Source organism: Leucoraja erinacea, chromosome 5, assembly GCF_028641065.1.
Source record: "Leucoraja erinacea ecotype New England chromosome 5, Leri_hhj_1, whole genome shotgun sequence".
Lineage (NCBI taxonomy): Eukaryota > Metazoa > Chordata > Chondrichthyes > Rajiformes > Rajidae > Leucoraja > Leucoraja erinaceus.
The window spans coordinates 1,841,380-1,861,939 of record NC_073381.1 but is presented as its reverse complement, the minus strand read 5'-3'; the positions used below and the strand labels follow the sequence as shown (position 1 = coordinate 1,861,939).

General features: G+C 47.4%; 1 protein-coding gene across 1 annotated transcript in view; it reads right to left on the bottom strand.

The window, feature by feature from the left end:
• Nucleotides 1–19,601, bottom strand: part of snx3 (sorting nexin 3) — a 37,564-nt gene extending 17,963 nt beyond the window's left edge. Inside the window, exon 1 of the mRNA XM_055634982.1 lies at nucleotides 19,376–19,601. Within this exon, the coding sequence (XP_055490957.1) occupies nucleotides 19,376–19,537 (162 nt within the window). The 5' untranslated portion in view covers nucleotides 19,538–19,601. The remainder of the gene's footprint in view (nucleotides 1–19,375) is intronic.
• Between the last annotated feature and the right edge of the window lie 959 nt (nucleotides 19,602–20,560).

Here is a 20,560-nt window from a genome sequence, read left to right as displayed (position 1 = left end):
TAGTACGGGAGAGAGTACAGAGGAGATTTACTAGAATGTTGCCTGGGTTTCAGGAACTAAGTTACAGAGATAGGTTGAATAAGTTAGGTCTTTATTCTCTGGAGCGCAGAAGGTTAAGGGGGGACCTGATAGAGGTCTTTAAAATGATGAGAGGGATAGACAGAGTAGATGTGGACAAGCTTTTCCCTTTGAGAATAGGGAAGATTCAAACAAGAGGACATGACTTCAGAATTAAGGGACAGAAGTTTAGGGGTAATATGAGGGGGAACTTCTTTACGCAGAGAGTGGTGGCGGTGTGGAATGAGCTCCCAGTGGAAGTGGTGGAGGCAGGTTCATTGGTATCATTTAAAAGAAGTTGGATAGAGCATATGGATGAGAAGGGAATGGAGGGTTATGGTATGACGGGTGCAGGCAGGTGGGACTAAGGGGAAAAAAAAAAATGAATGTTCGTGCATGGACTTGTAGGGCCGAGATGGCCTGTTTCCCGTGCTGTAATTGTTATATGGTTATTCTTGATTAGTACGGGTGTCATGGGCTATGGGGAGAAGGCAGGAGAATGGGTTTAGGAGGGAGAGAGTGAGAGAGAGATCAGCCATGATTGAATGGCGGAGTAGGCCCGATGGGCTGAATGGCCTAATTCTGCTCCCATCACTTATTACTGGACAAGCTAGATGCAGGAAAAATGTTCCCAATGTTGGGCGAGTCCAGAACCAGGGGTCACAATCTTAGAATAAAGGGGCGGCCATTTAAGACTGAGGTGAGAAAAAAAAAACTTTTTCACCCAGAGAGTTGTGAATTTATGGAATTCCCTGCCACAGTGGAGGCCAAGTCACTGGATGGATTTAAGAGAGAGTTAGATAGAGCTCTAGGCGTGGTCAAGGGATATGGGGAGAAGGCAGGCACGGGTTATTGGTAGGGGGCGATCAGCCATGATCACAATGAATGGCGGTGCTGGCTTGAAGGGCCGAATGGCCTCCTCCTGCACCTATTTTCTATGACCTTATGAATATCTCCAGTTTGACCTATGGTCTATTCATGACAAAGAAAAGTATGCATAACCGGTTTGGTAACAATTGCTGTTCGGGCTGAACGTACCTTCAGTTTGTTAAAGATTCCCTTATTCTACATAAAAAATCCTGCTCAAATGGTGGATAGAAATTCAGGAGAATTAGGCTTCATTGCTTAATTGAAATGTCAAGTCGCTCAGAGTTATTTCAACACTCTCTACGACTGAAAAGATAAGTGAGCATCACACAAAAACAATGCCAGGCAGTATTTCATTTTCATGCAAATTTGCAGGGAGACATTATGAACTAGAAAAGAGATCTCGTGTCTGAAATCTACAGTACATAGTTAAACATTGACTACATTCACTTGGCCATGGTTTTCCTGCATCAACTACAGCCCACTTGGCAGCAGGAATCAAAACTGTAGACTCAAATCTACAGCACACATAGCAAGGTGGGCACTTGCAACATAATGGTGAAGGGCTACACCACGGAACAAGAAAAACAGGCCCTTCGGCCCCCCCTCTGTGTCGAATCCTTCGTTCCATACCTGCTCACGTTTCTATTACATTACAGTTGTGGATATTTCTACCACCTCCCCAGGCAGCGCGTTTCGGGAGCGTGTTCAGGCAAGACTTTACACTTTAGAGATACAGCATGGAAACAGGCCCCTCAGCCCACCGTGTCGGCACCAACCAGCGATCCCCGCACACTAACACTACCCTGCACACATACACGAGGGGCAATTTACAATTTCACCAAAGCCAATTAGCCTACAAAGCTGTGCATCTTTGGAGTTGGAGGCAACTGGAACACCTGCAGTCACAGGGAGAACGTACAAACACCTTATAGACAGTACCCGCAGTCCGATCGAATCCATGTCTCTGGTGCTACAAGGCAGCACCTCTAACGCTGCGCCACCGTGCTGCCCCTAAAGGAGTATAGAAGTATGAAAATGCATACCTCCAGATTCAGGGATAGTTTCTTCCCAGCTGTTATCAGGCAAGTGAATCATTCACTCAGCAACTAGAGTGGTCCTGACCTTATACCTACCTCATTGGGACCTTCGGACTCTCATTAATCAGACATCTACATTGCACAAAACATTTACATTTTGTCTGAGGAAGGGTTTTGGCCCGAAACATTGCCCATTTCCTTAGATGCTGCTGCACCCGCTGAGTTTCTCCAGCATTTTTGTGTACCTTGCACAAAACATTATTCCTTTATCCTGTATCTGTACAGTGTGGACAGCTTGATTGTAATCATGTATTGTCTTTCCGCTGACTGGTTGGCAAACAACAAAGCAGCTTCCCATTGTACCTTGGGACACGTGACAATAAATTAAACGACCAGTTACACATTTGTAAACGTTACTGTCATGTGCTTTGTGCTATGCCCTCTAGAATCTTACATCGCTATCCTGGAAAATAGACTGATACAAGCCTCTCAACTTTATTTCTAGCAGGTGGACCCACATCTTCCGTTTCTCAGGAAAGGGGAAAAAAAAAAATCTACGTTTGTCCAACCTGTGCAAATACGCACCTTCCTGGCAACATCCTGGCGAATTTCTTCTGCACTTTCACCAAAACCTCTATAATGTCAGTTCTTGGACAAGAATAGAGGTCATCCTCCACTTGTTACAGAAAAAGGTTAAACAAGTTAGGTCTTTATTCTTTGGAGCGCAGAAGGTTAAGGGGGGGACTTGATAAAGGTCTTTAAAATGATGAGAGGGATAGACAGAGTTGACGTGGACAAGCTTTTCCCATTGAGAGTAGGGAAGATTCAAACAAGAGGACATATAACCATATAACAATTACAGCATGGAAACAGGCCATCTCGACCCTTCTAGTCCGTGCCGAACACGTATTCTCCCCTAGTCCCAGCTAGACATGACTTGAGAATTAAGGGACAGAAGTTTAGGGGTAACACGAGAGGGAACTTCTTTACTCAGAGTGGTAGCTGTGTGGAATGAGCTTCCAGTGGAAGTGGTGGAGGCAGGTTCGATTTTATCATTTAAAAATAAATTGGGATCGGTATATGGATGGGAAAGGAATGGAGGGTTATGGTCTGAGTGCAGGTAGATGGGACTAGGTGAAAGTAAGTGTTCGGCACGGACTAGAAGGGCCGAGATGGCCTGTTTTCCGTGCTGTCATTGTTATATGGTTATATGTGCGGTCTCGTAAAGCATTACTGGACTGCAGCACCATTGACTGACGTACAAGGTCACCGAAAAATACGCGCCGTGACAACGAATGACGCACCGTGATGACGTGTTTTTCAAGTGTCGCAACCACTTTTTTTGTCACCGCTGGATTTTGAAATGTTCAAAATCTTTTGGCGACGCTGATATGACGCCGGCAAAAACGGCGCAAGTGGGACAGGCCCTTAAGAATTATAAACGTTTCGAAAAGATCCCTTATCATCCTTCTAAATTCCAGCAAATATAAGCCCAGTCGACCCAGTCTTTCATCATATGTCAGTCCCGCCATCCCGGGGATTAACCTGTCGAACCTACGCTGTACTCCCTCAACAGCAACCATGTTCTTCCTCAAATTAGGAGACCAAAATTGCACACAATACTCCAGATGTGGACTCACCAGGGCCCTGCACAACAGCAGGACCTCCTTGCTCCTAAACTCAAATCCTCTCGCTATGAAGGCCAACATACTTTCTTCACTGCCTGCTGCAACCTGCATGCTTACTTTCAGTGACTGCTGTACAAGCACACCCAGGCCTCGTTGCACCTCCCCTTCTCCTAATCTGACACCATTCAGGTAATAATCCTGTTCTTGCCACCAAAGTGGACAACCTCACATTTATCCACATTATACTGCATCTGCCCACTCGCCCAACCTATCCAAGTCCCCCTGCAGCCTCATTGCATCCACCTCGCAGCTCACACTGCCACCCAGCTTGGTGACATTCGCAAACTTAGAGATGTTCAACTACAAAGTGGACGGAGAAGGGATCAAGTAAGCTCATCAGCGACTCTACTTCCTGAGAAGATTATGGCGAGTCGGTTTGTCAAGGAGGACTCTCTCTAACTTCTACAGGTGCACAGTAGAGAGCATGCTGACTGGTTGCATCGTGGCTTGGTTCGGCAACTTGAGCGCCCTGGAGAGGAAAAGACTACAAAAAGTAGTAAACACTGCCCAGTCCATCATCGGCTCTGACCTTCCTTCCATCGAGGGGATCTATCGCAGTCGCTGCCTCAAAAAGGCTGGCAGTATCATCAAAGACCCACACTATCCTGGCCACACACTCATCTCCCTGCTACCTTCAGGTAGAAGGTACAAGAGCCTGAAGACTGCAACAACCAGGTTCAGGAATAGCTACTTCCCCACAGCCATCAGGCTATTAAACCTGGCTTGGACAAAACTCAGAACATTAATAACCCATTATCTGTTATTTGCACTTGATCAGTTTATTTATTCATGTGTGTATATATTTATACAATGGTATATGGACACACTGATCTGTTTTGTAGTAAATGCCTACTATGTTCTGTGTGCTGGAGCAAAGCAAGAATTTCATTGTCCTATACAGGGACACATGACAATACACTCATTTGACGACTTGACTTGAGAGGGCCTGCTGTAGGGAGGATGATGAAAATCCAGCAATGAATAGAAAATCTAGAAGTAAATGACACTAACGGGTGACATGGCACCACAGTTTATGCTGCTGCCGCAGTTACTAACATCCAGACTCAGTCCACAGCTTGGGAGTTTTGCAGAGCTAGCATATTTTTTACATTCCCGTTTCCCCCAGCTGGTCTTATTTCCTTCCACGTGATGAAGGCATGCAGACCAGTGGGTTGAGAAGCTATTGTAAACTGCAGCTGGTGCAGATTGACGGGAGGAAAATCCAAGGAAGGGAGCAAGTGTAGAGGGACTGGGGGAAGGGGGGGGCATAGGAATGCTTGATCAGCATGGGCTTAGCAGGCCAAGGAGTCATTTCTGTCTGACTGCAGGCAAGCACACAAGTGTTCAGTCAACAGAACTATCCTATCACTAACTAGAGCGCGGGCGGCCCTGACCCACCACCCACCCCATCGGAGACCCTCAGACCATCTTAAATTGGACTTTAGACAGACACAAAAAGCTGCAGTAACTCAGCGGGTGAGACAGCATCTGGAGAAAAGTCGGGTCAAGATCCTTCTTCAGACTTCACCCTGCACTAAACATTATTCTTTAGGTTCATTGAGGCAGAAAGGTGGAAGAGAATGAAGGTAAACAACATTTCTGGAGAAACTCAGAGGGTTCAGCAGCATCTATGGAGCGAAGGAAATAGGCAACGTTTCGGGCCGAAACCCTTCTTCAGAAGAAGAGAAGGGGCTGCACAGAATGAGGCTGGTAATAGGTGATCACAGGCCAGGGAGGAAGCATTTAATCGGTATAGGTTGCCAATCCAAAGACTGGAAATGTGGAGCTTGGTTCCAAAACGGCAACAAAACACATGGCAGAACAGACACAAAATGCTGGGAGTAACTCAGCGGGTCAGACAGCATCGGTGGAGAAAAGAAATAGGTGGCGTTTCGGGTCACAGACCTTTGACAGAAACATGGGAAAGCTGTCTGCAGTTGGGAGTCAACGAGGCTGTAAAAAGATCAGAGTAAGCGACCTGTGACCATGTGGGAGTCAATGCCCTGACGTCCATTCGTGGGACCATAGTCCAGATGGCAATCAGCACTGTTGTCAGCCTTTGAGTTTGACTTTGTCAGCAGGTCTGATGACGGAGGGGAGGGGGAGGGCGACTCATTAAGCCAGAGTGTCACAAGCTCCAGAGAAACCAGGAGGAACTGTGGTGAAATGTCAATGTTACTCAAGTGGACACGAGTCACGACAAGGAGTCTGGTCTTCAAGGAGAAGACTCTTCTTCAAGGAGTCCACAGACAGCTGCGGGGGGAGGGGGATGGGGGCAAGTGAATGGATACTTTTACGGCAGAGATAGATAGATTCTTGATCAACACGAGTGTCAGGGGTTGTGGGGAGAAGGCAGGAGATTAGGGTTAGGAGGGAGAGATAGATCAGCCATGATTGAAGGGCAGAGTAGGCTTGAAGGGCCGAATGGCTTAATACTACTCCTATTACTTGTGAAGACCACGTGGGGGCAGGGACGGCGGAAGGAGAAGGGAGGGGTTCCAGAGGACCAAGGATGAAGAGTAAAAGAAAAATCTGCAGTATTAGAACTGAAACTTGCAATCGTGGCAAACAAAATGATTCTAAAGTGAAATTACTGGACAAATTAGGCAACGTTAAGAGTTCCAGTGGGAATCCCTACTCTTGTTTACATCATTCCCAACTTGCCATGAGCATTCTCTTCATTCCATCTCCCCCCCCCCACCCCCACCCCCATTGTTTAATGTCATCACAAATTCCCGGGATGGCGGGACTGTCATATGCTGAGAGAATGGAGCAGCTGGGCTTGTACACTCTGAAGTGCAGAAGGATGAGAGGGATTCTTATTGAAACATATAAGATTGTTAAGGGTTTGGACACGCTAGAGGCAGGAAACACGTTCCCAATGTTAGGGGAATCCAGAAACAGGGGCCACAGTTTAAGAATAAGGGGTAGCCATTTAGAACGGAGATGAGGAAACACTTTTTCTCACAGAGAGTGGCGAGTCTGTGGAATTCTCTGCCCCAGAGGGCGGTGGAGGCCGGTTCTCTGGATGCTTTCAAGAGAGAGCTGGATAGGGCTCTTAAAGATAGCGGAGTCAGGGGATATGGGGAAAAGGCAGGAACGGGGTACTGATTGGGGATGATCAGCCATGATCACATTGAATGGCGGTGCCAGCTCGAAGGGCCTAATGGCCTACTCCTGCACCCATTGTCTATAGTTTAAAATAGTCTCTGCATATTGTCTGACTTGCCGTTTCCAGCAACTGCAGCTTCCTTCGGAAAAATGTTAGATCATTTGTCAGTGCTATGTTTAAGTCACCATGCCCGAGTGAGATCCATCCCAAGTTGCTGAGAGGTAGAAGCAGAAATTGCCGTAGAGCTTGCTTTCATTTTATCTCAGTTTTCCACAGCAAAGAGAAGTACCAGAAGATGCAAATAAAATACCTCAGATCATTTACATAAGAAAGAACTGCAGATGCTGGTTTAAATCGAAGGTAGACAAAAAGCTGGAGCAACGCACCGGGACAGGCTTCATCTGCGGAGAGAAGGAATGGGTGACGTTTCGGGTCGAGACTCTTCTTCAGACTGATGTCAGGGGAGTCTACCTTCAGATCATATAAGGATAGTTGGAGGGGCAGGTAGCATGAAGGAAGCAGGGACTCTGCAGAAGGACTTGGACAGGGTGAGAGAGCACAAAGAAGTGGCAGATGGAATACAGCATTGCAAAGTGGGGAGTCAGTCGTTTTGCTGGTAGGAATCAAGGTATAGACTATTTTCTAAATGGGGAGAGAATTCTGAAATCAGAGGAGCAAAGAAACTTGGGAATGCTAGTGCAGAATTCCCAAAAAGTTAATTTGCAAGTCAAATAGGTGGTAGGGAGACAGGAGAATGGGATTGAGAGGGATATGTAGATCAGCCATGATTGAATGTCAGAGAAGACTTGATGGGCCGAATGGCCTAATTCTGCTCCTATAACTTATGAAACTAAGCCAATCCCATCTCTGTCCTAAACCCCATCTCCTAACCTGGCTGACCTGCCCATCTGATTCCACCCGTGTAGAAGCCTCCGACACCTTTCTCTACATATGCCAGCTAGACATTGAATTTTCCCTGCCCCAGACCTCCCCAATCCCGATGGCGGGTCTCAACGCAAAGCATCAACTCGCACCTTTTTGCTTCCACAGGTGCCGATTGACCCACTGACATATCCCAGCGTTGTTTTGGTACAAGTCAGTGCAACCTCGTGTGCCAGTCTTTAGAACCAGTCAAACTGATATAAACCAGGACTAAGATCTTAGATCTTACTAGATCTAATACGGCTGTATTGCGTGGGAAAGATACTAGATGCGGGGTGACGAAGGGACGGAGCGAATTATGGCACCCGAACAGCGGCCCCATCTCCTCCTTTCTAGAATGAGTTGTCAGAGGTAGCTATGGCAGCAGATACAATTATGACTTCAGAATATTTGTAAAGATATTGGTGTAGGAAGGAAGTGGAGATGCTGGTTTCAACCAAAGATAGACACAAAACGCTGCAGAACTCAGCAGGGCAGGCAGTATCTCTGGAGAGAAGGAATGGGTGACGTTTCGGGTCGAGACAACTTCTTCAGATGGATATCGGCTAATTCCAGGAAAATCCACAACGTCAAATTGTCAGCATTGACAAGGTGGGTTGAAGGGCCCATTTCCTTACTGGTGGTTCTTTGCACCTTCCATTTGGGTGAAACTGGCTCCATTTGGCAGCATGTACGGGGCTCAAAATTAGCGGTTGCCCGGGTGTCACTGACCACTCAAAGCGCCGCTGGGCAACCTAAACACCGAGTCATTTTGCCCGGCTTGGCAACCAGATACTGGTTTGTACCGAAGATAGACACAAAAAACTGGAGTAACTCCGCGGGTCAGGCAGCATCTCTGGAGAAAAGGAACACGACATTTTGTGTTGGCGGTGACGGCTGTATTGCGTGGGAAAGATACTAGATGCGGGGTGACGAAGGGTTGAAGCGAATGACGGCCCCCAAACATCGGCTCCATCTCCTCCTCCTCCCGCACCCCGCCCGCCCTGATAGCGGCCGCTGCTTGCAAATTCGCTAACGGCGCTTTCAAAACAAACCTTCCTGCACGCCAAGGCCGGGAGGAGGGAGGGAGGAGGAGGCCTCGGGGTGCAGGAGGGTTTGTTTTGAAAGCGGTTATCGCCGTTAGCGGGTTTGCAAGCAGCGTCCGCTATCAGGGAGGAGGAGGAGGAGATGGAGCCGCTGTGCAGGACCCGTCATTCGCTCCGACACTTCTGAAGCAGCTGCATCATAGATCCTATAGTTATATGATCTTTGAGCTGCACTGCTCGGCCCCGCACCTTGCTGTTGGTTAGCGGAGGGAGGCGGTGGCGAGGGGTTCCCAACGGCCAAGGCAGCGGGGCGATGTTGTCCGAGGAGCGCTGACCTTCCTTCCTTCCCACCTCGCCCCCCCTTCTCTCTCTCCCCCTCTCTTGTACGCCCCTCCACCCCCCTTATCCTGGGACCCCTCCTCTACATCCTGCACTGATCCCCATTCCCGCTTCTATTCAGTCATCACTGACATCCCGTGCTCCCCCCCCTCAATCTATTCATCCTGCGCTGATCTACCTTTTCACCTCACATTTGTTCTCCTGCCACCCACCCATTCATCCTACACTGGTTCCCCAATTCACCCTGTACTCACCCCTTTCCCATCCATCCTGCACTTCTCCATCCATCCTGTACTAATCCATTTACCCTGCACCTTCCCCTTATTCATCCTGTAGTGATTCTCCAATCATCCTGCACAGACCCTCCGATCCACGCTGTACTGACCCCCCCAACCCCCCCCCTTCATCTTGCGCTGATCCCCCCCCCCCTCCCATCCATCCTGTACTGATCCTCCCATTCAAGAAGAATGGGGGGAACAGTCTGAAGAAGGGTCTCGACCCGAAACGTTGCCTATTTCCTTCGCTCCATAGATGCTGCCTCGCCTGCTAAGTTTCTCCAGCATTTTTGTCTACCTCATCCATCCCGTACTGAACCCCCCCCCATTCAACATCCCTGCCATCCCCCGTGCTCTCCCCTCATAATTTTACCTACTCCAACCAACACGTACTAATTCACCTGCCTCAATCCATCCATTCAGCATCGACCCCCTTCTACCCCCCCCCCCCCCCCCCCCCCCCCCCCCATCTATCCCCCCCCATCTATCCACCCTGCACTGATTCACACACACCCCCCTCCCTAACCCTATTGTCCTGGAAATGTCTTCAGAGCGAACATTGACTATGTTTGATAACGGAATGCAATCAAATGTGTTTTAATTCCCAATGTTATTATTTGTTTTAATCCATAAAGATGGATTAATTATATTGTGAACACGTGAAACATTAAAACCGCAGTGTTCGATTGTCACTGCTACGTTAACACGTTATTACAGAATTCATTTTAACGGCAAATCAATGCTCTTAATATGGAATATCAGTACTGTAGTTATTTAATGAGCAACATTCACAACTATACGTACGCATATATGTTACCATGGTCCAGGATTTATTGACACAGGTTGATCATACTCTGAATAATCCAACCACATTTTTGTTTGGAAGTGGAAAGAACCAATAGAAATTGCATTAATTGCAATTTGTAAAAAGAGTTGAGATACGGTCTTACAATTTTGCTGCATGTCATTGTGGGATATATCATGTCTTGATTGGTGAATATGTTTAGTTTGTGACTTTATTTGAAGCAGAAGCAATATGTGAATGCTCCATTGAGTATAATTCCGACTGGTAACTGCGCACTACGTCCGAGCACATTATCGCACGCGTCATGCAAGCCGTCTTAAATCACCACCTAAACTGTCATTTGGCAATCTAAAAAGCTGCCAAGGTTGCCCGGCCTGGCAACAGCCAACAATAGTTAAGCGAGAGCCTGATGAAGCCGAGTTTTAGTTAAAAATATAAGAAGATATTAAATTGGTTTCTGGGCTAGCTTACAGCTTATATTTAGTGTCAAATTAGGCTTGCCTTAGGTTGTGGGTGTGTGAGATAATAAATCCTATAACATTGTCTCCCAAGTGACAGGCAGAGGAGCAGCTAGAGAGATAGCTGGTCAAATCTTTGAAGTGAGATGCCATAAACCAAATGGCCAATGTTTATCGGGAGGAGGCAATAAAGGAAGAGAGAAATAGCCAGTCACATCTTTGTAAACAAATGACCTATGTTTATGAGGGACCAAATGACAGAGGAAGCAGCGAAGAGAGCTAGGGTGGTCTATTTGGAGATAAGGCAAATGGCCAATGTTTTCAGTATATCTTGTACCATGTAAAAAAAAGGTTTGATGTGATGCATTCTGTGGAAACCTTTTCCTGTACCTCTGACATGATTAATGTCTGTGGAAGGTGTTAAGGGGACAAAAAAACCCTATTTAAGGCAATGTAATTCTGTTGTTCAGGGAAGGTGACTGAGCACAGTCAAGTGTCTGTGTTGGTCACTTGACTGGAGTTCTCCCTCCCTTCCATCGGCCGATGTTAAGTAAAGTTTTGAACTGGTCTACCAAACAGTTTGTGTGGTGTCTGTTTGTTAAGAAGCGAACCTGGTTTAGTAGTTAAAATAAGTAGCTTTTTCAAGCCCTGATGTACCACAAGACTAAAGTCTGAAACTTTTTCTGGCCAACTTTATCACTGCTTGGATATACATGAAACCAATTAGTACAGAAACAATTAAGCAAAGAAAAACACACAGTTTGGTAACCAAACATTAATGAACCAGATAAGAAGCAAAGCAAGAATTTCATTGTCCTATCTGAGGCACATGACAATAAACGCTTCTTGAATCTTCTCCAGAAGAAAGACCTCACCACACTCCAGGGAACTTAGGCGGTCTCTCAAGACCATTCTAAAATTGAAGGAAAGCTAAAAATTAACTATCATGGCAAATTTGCACTTAGGATGCCACAACAAATTTTTGATCTGATCACCATTGAATAAATAAGAATGCAAATCTTTAGAATTAGCAAATAAAAGTTATCCTACTCAAAAATTTGGGAGGAATAATCCCAGGATAGAATAAAGTTCATGTCAGTAAAATAATGAAGGCAAAGGTGCAGTGAATCTTAATAGATAGAGATGTCTTGCAAAGATGATCACAGATCCAATGCTCCTACTATTATGGGAGGCATTTAAACACCCAATTAAAGTCTATTTTGATCAAATTAAAGTAAATGATCATTGAACCATATAAAAAAACCCATTGTATGTGCAATTTTAAAATCCCGCTTCAAACGAATGCAAATTGATTCAATTACTATCATCCAAATTAGAACGTGCTCCAAGCTCATAATATTATAGCTGCTTTTGAGTTAGCAAAATTCAAACCAGCTAGGAAATATTTGCCCCAAAGCTACAATAACCACCAATTCAAGGGTCAAATAGGAAAGTGTGTAGGAAGAAACTGCAGATGCCGATTTAAACCGAAGATAGACACAAAAAGATGGAGTAACTCAGCAAGTCAGGCAGCATCTCTGGAGAAAAGGAATAGGCGACGTTTCAGGTTGAGACCATATCTTTCATCAAATAGGAAAGGTGATCAACATTTAATTGATCTAGCTGCAATAAATAAGCAGCACTTGTAGTGCAGAATAAACTTTAGTGAATTCAAATGGCAGGTTTGTTGCTCTCATCCTTTATCGGCACAAACCAAGTTTTTTAAATGCACAAATTCCTCAAAGATGTAAACTGACCTCCAAACCTTATTTGCTTCCATTCTAGCCAGAAGCAAAATTAGAAGTTTTCACCATTTCAGCTTCTCGAGGCAGAGGAAAATAATGCATCACGGATGGAATCGCACAATTCCTCCTAATGGTAGGATGGACACTTAAAGGAGAGCAAGGCAACTTTCCTCACAACAGAGACGGCCATTTGGCCAGCAACTCTATGCTGGCTCCAAGCAAACCTATTCTTCCAATTTAGACAATAGAGATAAAACACTGAAACAGGCCATCGGCCCACCGAGCCTGTGCCGACCAGCGATCCCCCAACACCAACAAGGAACAACTTTATAACTTATCGAAGCCAATGAACCTACAAACCTGCACGTCTTGGGGAGTGTGGGAGGAAACCGGAGCACCCAAAGGAAATCCACGCAGTCACGGGTAGAACGTACCTACTGCATATAGACAGCACCATAGTCAGGATGGAACCCAGGTATCTGCGACCAGTTGTATTTTATCACACACAGAGCTACAATGCACGATCGATAAACACACACGTCATGTAGTCACTTTTTTTTTTTTAAACGTCTGTACACTGTACCGTCACAAAAAAAAGCATATAACCATTCCTCTCACGCGACTCTGAACACACACTGATTCCCCTATCCGAGTATTTACAGTAGCAAGTTAACCCAAGGCCAGTAGGCCTGGACTATGCAGAACATCAGAGCACACAGGGAAAGCTCATTAAAATAAGGTCAAGCATGCAAGGTTCATTGGAGGTCAGGATCAAACCTAGTTCTGAGTTGTGTGCCATTGCACTACTGGCAATACTATCGTGCAACACCAGATTACTCTTCCAAGTAGCTCCAGTGAAAACCGAATCACCCTCATCCCCCACCTCTATCCTGTGTACCATAGCTCTCTATCACAGTAAACACCTTATTCTGGAACACAGAGTATTCAACATTTCCTGGTAATAGGCTGGCAATATTACTCATGTTACTGCCTAACAGCGCCAGAGACCCGGGTGCAGACTGTACGGAGTTTGTACGTTCTCCCCATGACCGCATGGTTTTTCTCAGAGATCTTTGGTTTCCTCCCACACTCCAAATACGTACAGGTGTGTAGGTGTGGCTGGATATAAACCTACATTGACCCTAGTGCATGTGTGGGATAATGTTCGCGTGACGGGACTGCTGGGTAGGTGCAGACTCGGTGGGCCGAAGGGCCCGTTTCTGTGCTGTATTTCTAAACTGAACAAACAAACTGAAAAGAACAACAAATTCTTGCCATAGAGGGGGTACAGAGAAGGTTCACCAGACTGATTCCTGGGATGTCAGGACTTTCATATGAAGACTGGATAGACTCGGCTTGTACTCGCTAGAATTTAGAAGATTGAGGGGGGATCTTATAGAAACTTACAAAATTCTTAAGGGGTTGGACAGGCTAAATGCAGGAAGATTGTTCCCGATGTTGGGGAAGTCCAGAACAATGGGGTCACAGTTTAAGTATAAGGGGGAAATCTTTTAGGACCGAGATGAGGAAAACATTTTTCCCCAGAGAGTGGTGAATCTCTGGAATTCTCTGCCACAGAAGGTAGTTGAGGCCAGTTCATTGGCTATATTTAAGAGGGTGTTAGATGTGGCCCTTGTGGCTAAAGGGGATCAGGGGGTATGGAGAGAAGGCAGGTACAGGATACTGAGTTGGATGATCAGCCATGATCATATTGAATGGCGGTATAGGCTCGAAGGGCCGAATGGCCTACTCCTGCACCTATTTTCTACGTTTCTATGTTCTATGTTTCTAAACCCTTGTTACTTCTATTCTTTTACAGTGTAACCCAACACGGTAACTATTTGTAATTGCTTCAATTACATTCCCCTAAATAATGAACCCAAGTATCTGCAATTCCTTCTTAAACCCAAGCACGTAGTCTAGTATGGTCTTAATGAAACCCATTGTTGGAATTTGTGATCTGGATCCCATTCTGCCAACATCTATTGAGAGAGGCTATCGTACACGTCTTCCAAACAGAAAATTATTAACGCCAAGCTTGATATTGCAATGTGGTGATATCTGAAGAAGGGCCCCAACCCGATGCATCTGTCCATTCCCCTCCCTGGATGCTGCCTGCCCCTCTGTGTTCCTCCAGCACTGCGCTTTGCTCAAGATTCCAGCATCAGCAATCTCTTGTTAATTTTTAGTTTAGTTTAGAGATACAGGGCGGAAACAGGCCCTTCGGCCCACCGAGTCCGCACCGACCAGCGATCCCCACACATTAACACGATCCTATACACACTGTGGAAATTTATAATTATATCAAGCCAATAGACAATATCAAACCTTAGACGTCTTTGGAGTGTGGGAGGAAACCGACGATCCCGGAGAAAGCCCACACAGGTCACGGGGAGGATGTACAAACTTCGTGCAGACAGCACCCATGGTCAGGATCGAACCCGGGTCTCCGACGCTGCAAGGCAGCAACTCTACCGCTGTGCCACCTTGCCGCCAAAGTGTCGAAAATTATCAACAGCAAGCTTTATATTAATGTATTGATGGCTGAAGAAAGGCACCAACTCAAAACATCTGTCCACAGATGCTGCTTGGCCCTCCGAATTCCACCAGCACTTTGTTTTGCTCAAGATTCCAGCATCAGCAATCTCTTGGTGACATGTATTGATCAGGATGGAGACACTTGTATTAGTCCATTTCAACGGTTGTGCAGACTACTCAGTGAATAACTTAGCAAATGGCCTTGGAATGCAAACTCAGTTAAACAGATACCTGATCAATAATGGAAACACTCAGGTCAAGAACAGAATAACATTTCAGCAAGAAGCTGTACCAAAAAAAAAATTATAATTCTGTTTCATAAGCAAAATACTGCTGTTGCAAAAACTCTGCACTACTGTAAAGTCACCAATTTGAAACAAGTTCTGACACAGTCTCAAACAATGCACTGAGATATCTGCCTCAACAGATGTTGCCTACTTTAGCAGCTTGTTTTAAAGACAACATATTTAACCCTCTCTCTTCAACTGCTGCCTAACAGCGCCAGTGACCCAGGTTCAATCCTGACTATGGGTGCTGTCTGTACGGAGTTTGTACGTTGCCCTGTGACCTGCACAAGTTTTCACCGGGAGCTCCGGTTATCTCCTACATTCCAAAGACATACTGGTTTGTAGGTTAATTGGCTTGGTGTAAGTAAGTTTGTGTGTGAGTGTGGGAGCGCAAGTGCACGCACGAGAGCGAGCACGTGCGAGGGGTGTGCCTGTGTGTTGGAGATAATGTGCAATGATCACTGGTTGGTGCATACTCGGTGGGCTGTTATCAAGCTGTATCAGCCATGATCACATTGAATTGTGGTGCTGGCTCGAAGGGCCGAATGGCCAGCTCCTGCACCTATTGTCTATCTCTAACTAAACTAAATGACTGCCAACATTTTACTTCAAGTTCCTTAACTTTGTTTCAGCAGTAGTTTGGAGGGAACAACTGAAGTACTTTGAGGGCCATGGGGTATGATCTGGAATACAGCCTTTGCTATCCTATCCAACTGTAACAACATTTACAGTCAGAGTCAAACAGTTTGGGAAAAAGCTCATTCGGCCCAACTTGCTCACACCGGCCTATTTACATTCGTCCCACCTGCCTGCGTTTCGTCCATATCCCTTTAAACACATCCTATCCATGTATCTGCCCAGGTATCTTGGGGGTATCATTGTAGTACCTGCCTCAACTACCCCCCCCCCCCCCCCCCCGCAGCTCTTTCTATACACCCACCGCCCTCCGTGTGAAAAAGTTGTCCCTCAGATTCCTGTTTAATCTTTCCTCTCTCACCTTAAACCAGTGCCTTTAAAAGACATGTGGACAGGTACATGGATAGGAATGGTTCAGTGAGATAGGGGGCAAAAGCGGGCTGGTAGGACGAGTGCAGATGGGGCATTCTTGGTCAACATGGGCCGAGGAGCCTGGATCCATGTTGTATGACTACAAAAATAAAAAAGCAGAACCTCATTTAACAAAATGTCACTGAGTCATTCAGGAATGGATTGATGATTGTTTGACTATCAAGGTGACCCTTAACTAACAAGCCATTATGGTTGTGCTCAAGCAGCATAGAGAACTGCTTCCCTTGAGCCTGAGTTTACCTTGTTTAAGCAGCTCAGGTCTCACCCAAAAGATGCATCGCCAACAATGACATATTTTATTACTTGCAAAGGTAGAGCTACCGGCTTATCAATACACAAATCTCAACGTTACAAAAGTTTATGCCAGTTTAACAAAGAATGTCAACTGTGCATTAGTTACAGAGAAAGGTTGAACAAGTTAGGTCTTTATTCTTTGGAGCGCAGAAGGTTAAGGGGGGACTTGATAGAGGTCTTTAAAATTATGAGAGGGAGACAGAGTTGACGTGGACAAGATTTTTCCATTGAGAGTAGGGAAGATTCAAACAAGAGGACATGATTTGAGAATTAATGGACAAAAGTTTGGGGGTAACATGAGGGGGAACTTCTTTACTCAGAGAGTGGTATCTGTGTGGAATGAGCTTCCAGTGGAAGTGGTGGAGGCAGGTTCGATTTTATCATTTCAAAATAAATTGGATAGGTATATGGACGGGAAAGGAATGGAAGGTTATGGTCTTAGTGCAGGTAGATGGGACTAGGTGAGAATAAGTGTTCGGCACGGACTAGAAGGGCCGAGATGGCCTGTTTCCGTGCTGTAATTGTTATATAGATATATTTTCCCCCCCATTAGCACAGGATGATGAGGGCTGATCTTGTGGAGCTGTATAAAATTATGAGAGGTATAGATCGGGTAGGTGCACAGTCTCTTACCCAGAGATGGGGAAATTGAGGTCCAGAGGACATAGGTTTAAGGTGAAGTACCAGCCCCTCCCCACCCCTGGCTGGCCTGTTGAGGACTCCCTCTCTCCCTGGCCCTGGGCTTGACTAGGATTCTTTCCTTCTTTCCGTAACTTCCAGTTCCTCTCTCCCGACTCTCAGCGTGAAGTAGGGCCTCGACACAAACTGTCACCTATTCCCTTTGTCCAGAGTTGCTGCCTGACTAGCTGAGTTACTCCAGCATTTTGTGTCTACTTTCAGGATGTGGATTTTTGGTGGAAACCAGCGTCTGCACTTCCTTCCTACACAGCTTTATAGATGAATTGCCTTTGGTTAAAGAAAAATGTAAATAGTCCCTAGTGTGTAGATAGTGCACAGGGTGATCGCTAGTCAGCATGGACTTGGTGGGTCTGTTTCCTCACTGCAAGTCCAACCTTATCTACTTTACAGAGAATAATCTAGAACCTGCTACGCAAAGATAATTTACATTCCTTCAGTCTGCAGTTAACAAATCTAGAGGATGCACCAGAGCAAAACAAAATATTGAAATGTCACATCTCTGATTAGAGGACACTCCCTAATATTGACAAATCTTGGCATGCCAGATTCTGCTTCAGGGAAACACACAGATACAGCATTCCAGTTCTTAGACAAACAGGGAATAGTTTTTAGTTCCCATATTCCACAAATTCCCACAATAAAAAAGAGTTTCTACACAAGCTGGGCAGCAGGTTTCACCTTCCAATCGACACTGATTCAAAGATCACTTTGTTTAAAGATATAGCACTGTAACCTTGTGAGAGTGCTAGACATTGCACTGGGGGAATGTGCAGCCTCTGCAAACCGCACACACTCTCCCTGGGAAGCAGGACGATCCCAGAAAAGGAGACACACACACACACACACTCAAAAGCCAGGAGTCCCACAGAGATCAGCCATGATTGAATGGCAGAGAAGACTTGAAGGGCCAAATGGCACAATTCTGCTCCTATCACATCATCTTATGAGAAGGCATGGAGAGAGGAAGCATTGCAACCGGAGCTAAAGGGCATCTACCACTCTCCCTCCCCACCCAAAAATTCTCCCACAACCCACCCCTCCCCATACGCTCCACCCTTACCTCCGCCCACGCTACCTATCTCTTTCACCTTACCCTTGTTTCCCTCTCCCACCACCTTTATCCCCCTCGTCCCACCCTCTAGACTGGCCAGGACGCTTCCCCTTCACTCACTCCAACCTGGCCCAACTCTCCCCCTTACTCACCAAGTTCCTCACACCTACCGTTACTCTCCTCCCTCTCCCACCCTTACTCCTCACCCCGCGTTACTTCCCTCCCCCACACTCCTCAATTACTCCTCATCCTCCCATTATTCCCCTACATTCCTCACCCCCGTTACTCCATTCCCTCTCACTCCTCATCCCTCCCACCTTACTCCCGTTACTCCATTCCCCCTCAATCCTCCCATCTTACTCCTCATCCTCATTACTCCCGTCATTCTCCCCGTTACTCCCCTCCCTCGCCCACACATCTCATCCCCCAACTCCTCAGCCCCCTCACCCCCCACTCCTCTCCCCTCTCCTCCACCCACTCCCGTTACTCCCTTCCCCTACTCTAGTTTCCCCGCCCCAACCTGCCAGCCCCTCCTCCTCCTCCTTCCTCACCACCAGAATGGACACTCTCTCCTCCCCCCCCCTCTGTAATCACCATTCCTCCCCCCCCCCTTGCTACCCACCCCTCCCTCCCTCTCCGGCCCCCTCCCTCCCCACGACCTCACCCCCGGCCTCTCTCCCCTGGCCCAGGCCTTGTCCAGAACACCCTCCTGTCCTCCACTCCCTCCCCAGGCCTTGACCCCCCGCTCCCCTGTCCTCCACCTTACTCTCACTCCCCTCCACCACTCGCCCACGGCCCCCTCCCCCCTGGACGGGGCCTTGACCAGGACCCTCTCTCCTGTCCTCCACTACACTCCCCTCCACCACTCGCCCCCGGCCCGCCCGCCTGCCTGTCCCTCCCACCGGGCCTTGACCAGGACTCTCCCTGTCCTCCACTCACTCTCCCCTCCACCACCACCCGCCGCCCCCCGCCGCCCGTCCCTCCCACCGCGGCCTTGCCCGGGTCTCTCCCCTGTCCTCCACCACTCGCCGCCCGCCTGTCCCTCCCACCGCGGCCTTGCCCGGGTCTGTCGCCGCCCGCTTTACCTTGATCCGGACCTCGTATGAGGTGTACCGCTGGCGGCCGACGCCCGTGGTCTGCGGGGTGCCCACGTCGATCTCCAGGAAGTTGCTGGGCGGCCCGTAGGCGTCGTTGAGGTTCTGGGGCTTGGTGAGCAGGCGCCTGGTGTCGGGCACAGCCTCGGCCATCTTCCCTCCTGCCTCCTCCTCCTTCTTCTCCTTCTTTCCCCTCCCCGCCCCGCGCCTGGCGACCGTCCGCCTCTCAGCTGCGCCCCCAAATGACGGGCCGGGCCGCGCGCCGAGCACCCTGGGATATGTAGTCCACGTCATGGCGTCGCCTCATCCGCCCGTCCATTAGCCGGGTCATAGGTGGACTACACCTCCCAGGATGCAGCGCGGCCGCCTGTCTGCCTCTCAGCTGCGCCTAGAATGACGGCGGGGCCGCGCGCCGAGCACCCTGGGATATGTAGTCCTCCCGATGGCGCCGCCGCTCCGCATGCTCATTCGCCCGCCATTGAGAGGACTACAACTCCCAGGATGCAGAGCGGCCGCCTGTCTGCCTCTCAGCTGCGCCTCATGTGACGGCCGGGCAGCGCACCCTGGGACATGTAGTCCACACTATGGCGCCGCCGCCCGCACGCCCATTGACCGGGTCCAATGTAGACTACAACTCCAGGAATGCAATGCGGTCGCACTTGCACGTCCACCCACTCCCCTCTCTAGCCGCCCCTTTCAAACCACATCCCAGCTGCAAATAAACTTCCCTGGGCAAGGACGGGCAGACCTTTTAAATTATGTTGCACGCATTGAATTATGTTGCATGCAAAGAATTTATGTTGCATATGTTGCATGCATGGAATTTACGTAGGATGCATTACGCAGAATTTAAGCCCTCCCTTCACCACCTCCAGTTTAAATTCCATTTGGAATATTTTGGAGGACCAAGAAACCAAGAACCAAGATGGAATTATGTTGCATGCATGAATTAAGTTTAATGCATGAAATTATGTTGCATGCATGGAGTTTACGTCGTCCGTCCCACCCCTGTCCAGCCGCCCCTTTCAAACCACATTCCCTAGGCAATTACGGACAGACCTTTTAAATTATGTTGCATGCATGGAATTTACGTCAAACACTTTCTTTTAAACTGGTTGCATTATCATTGCAAGATAAATGTTGCAATCAATGGACACTTCATAAGACTTAGTCGCA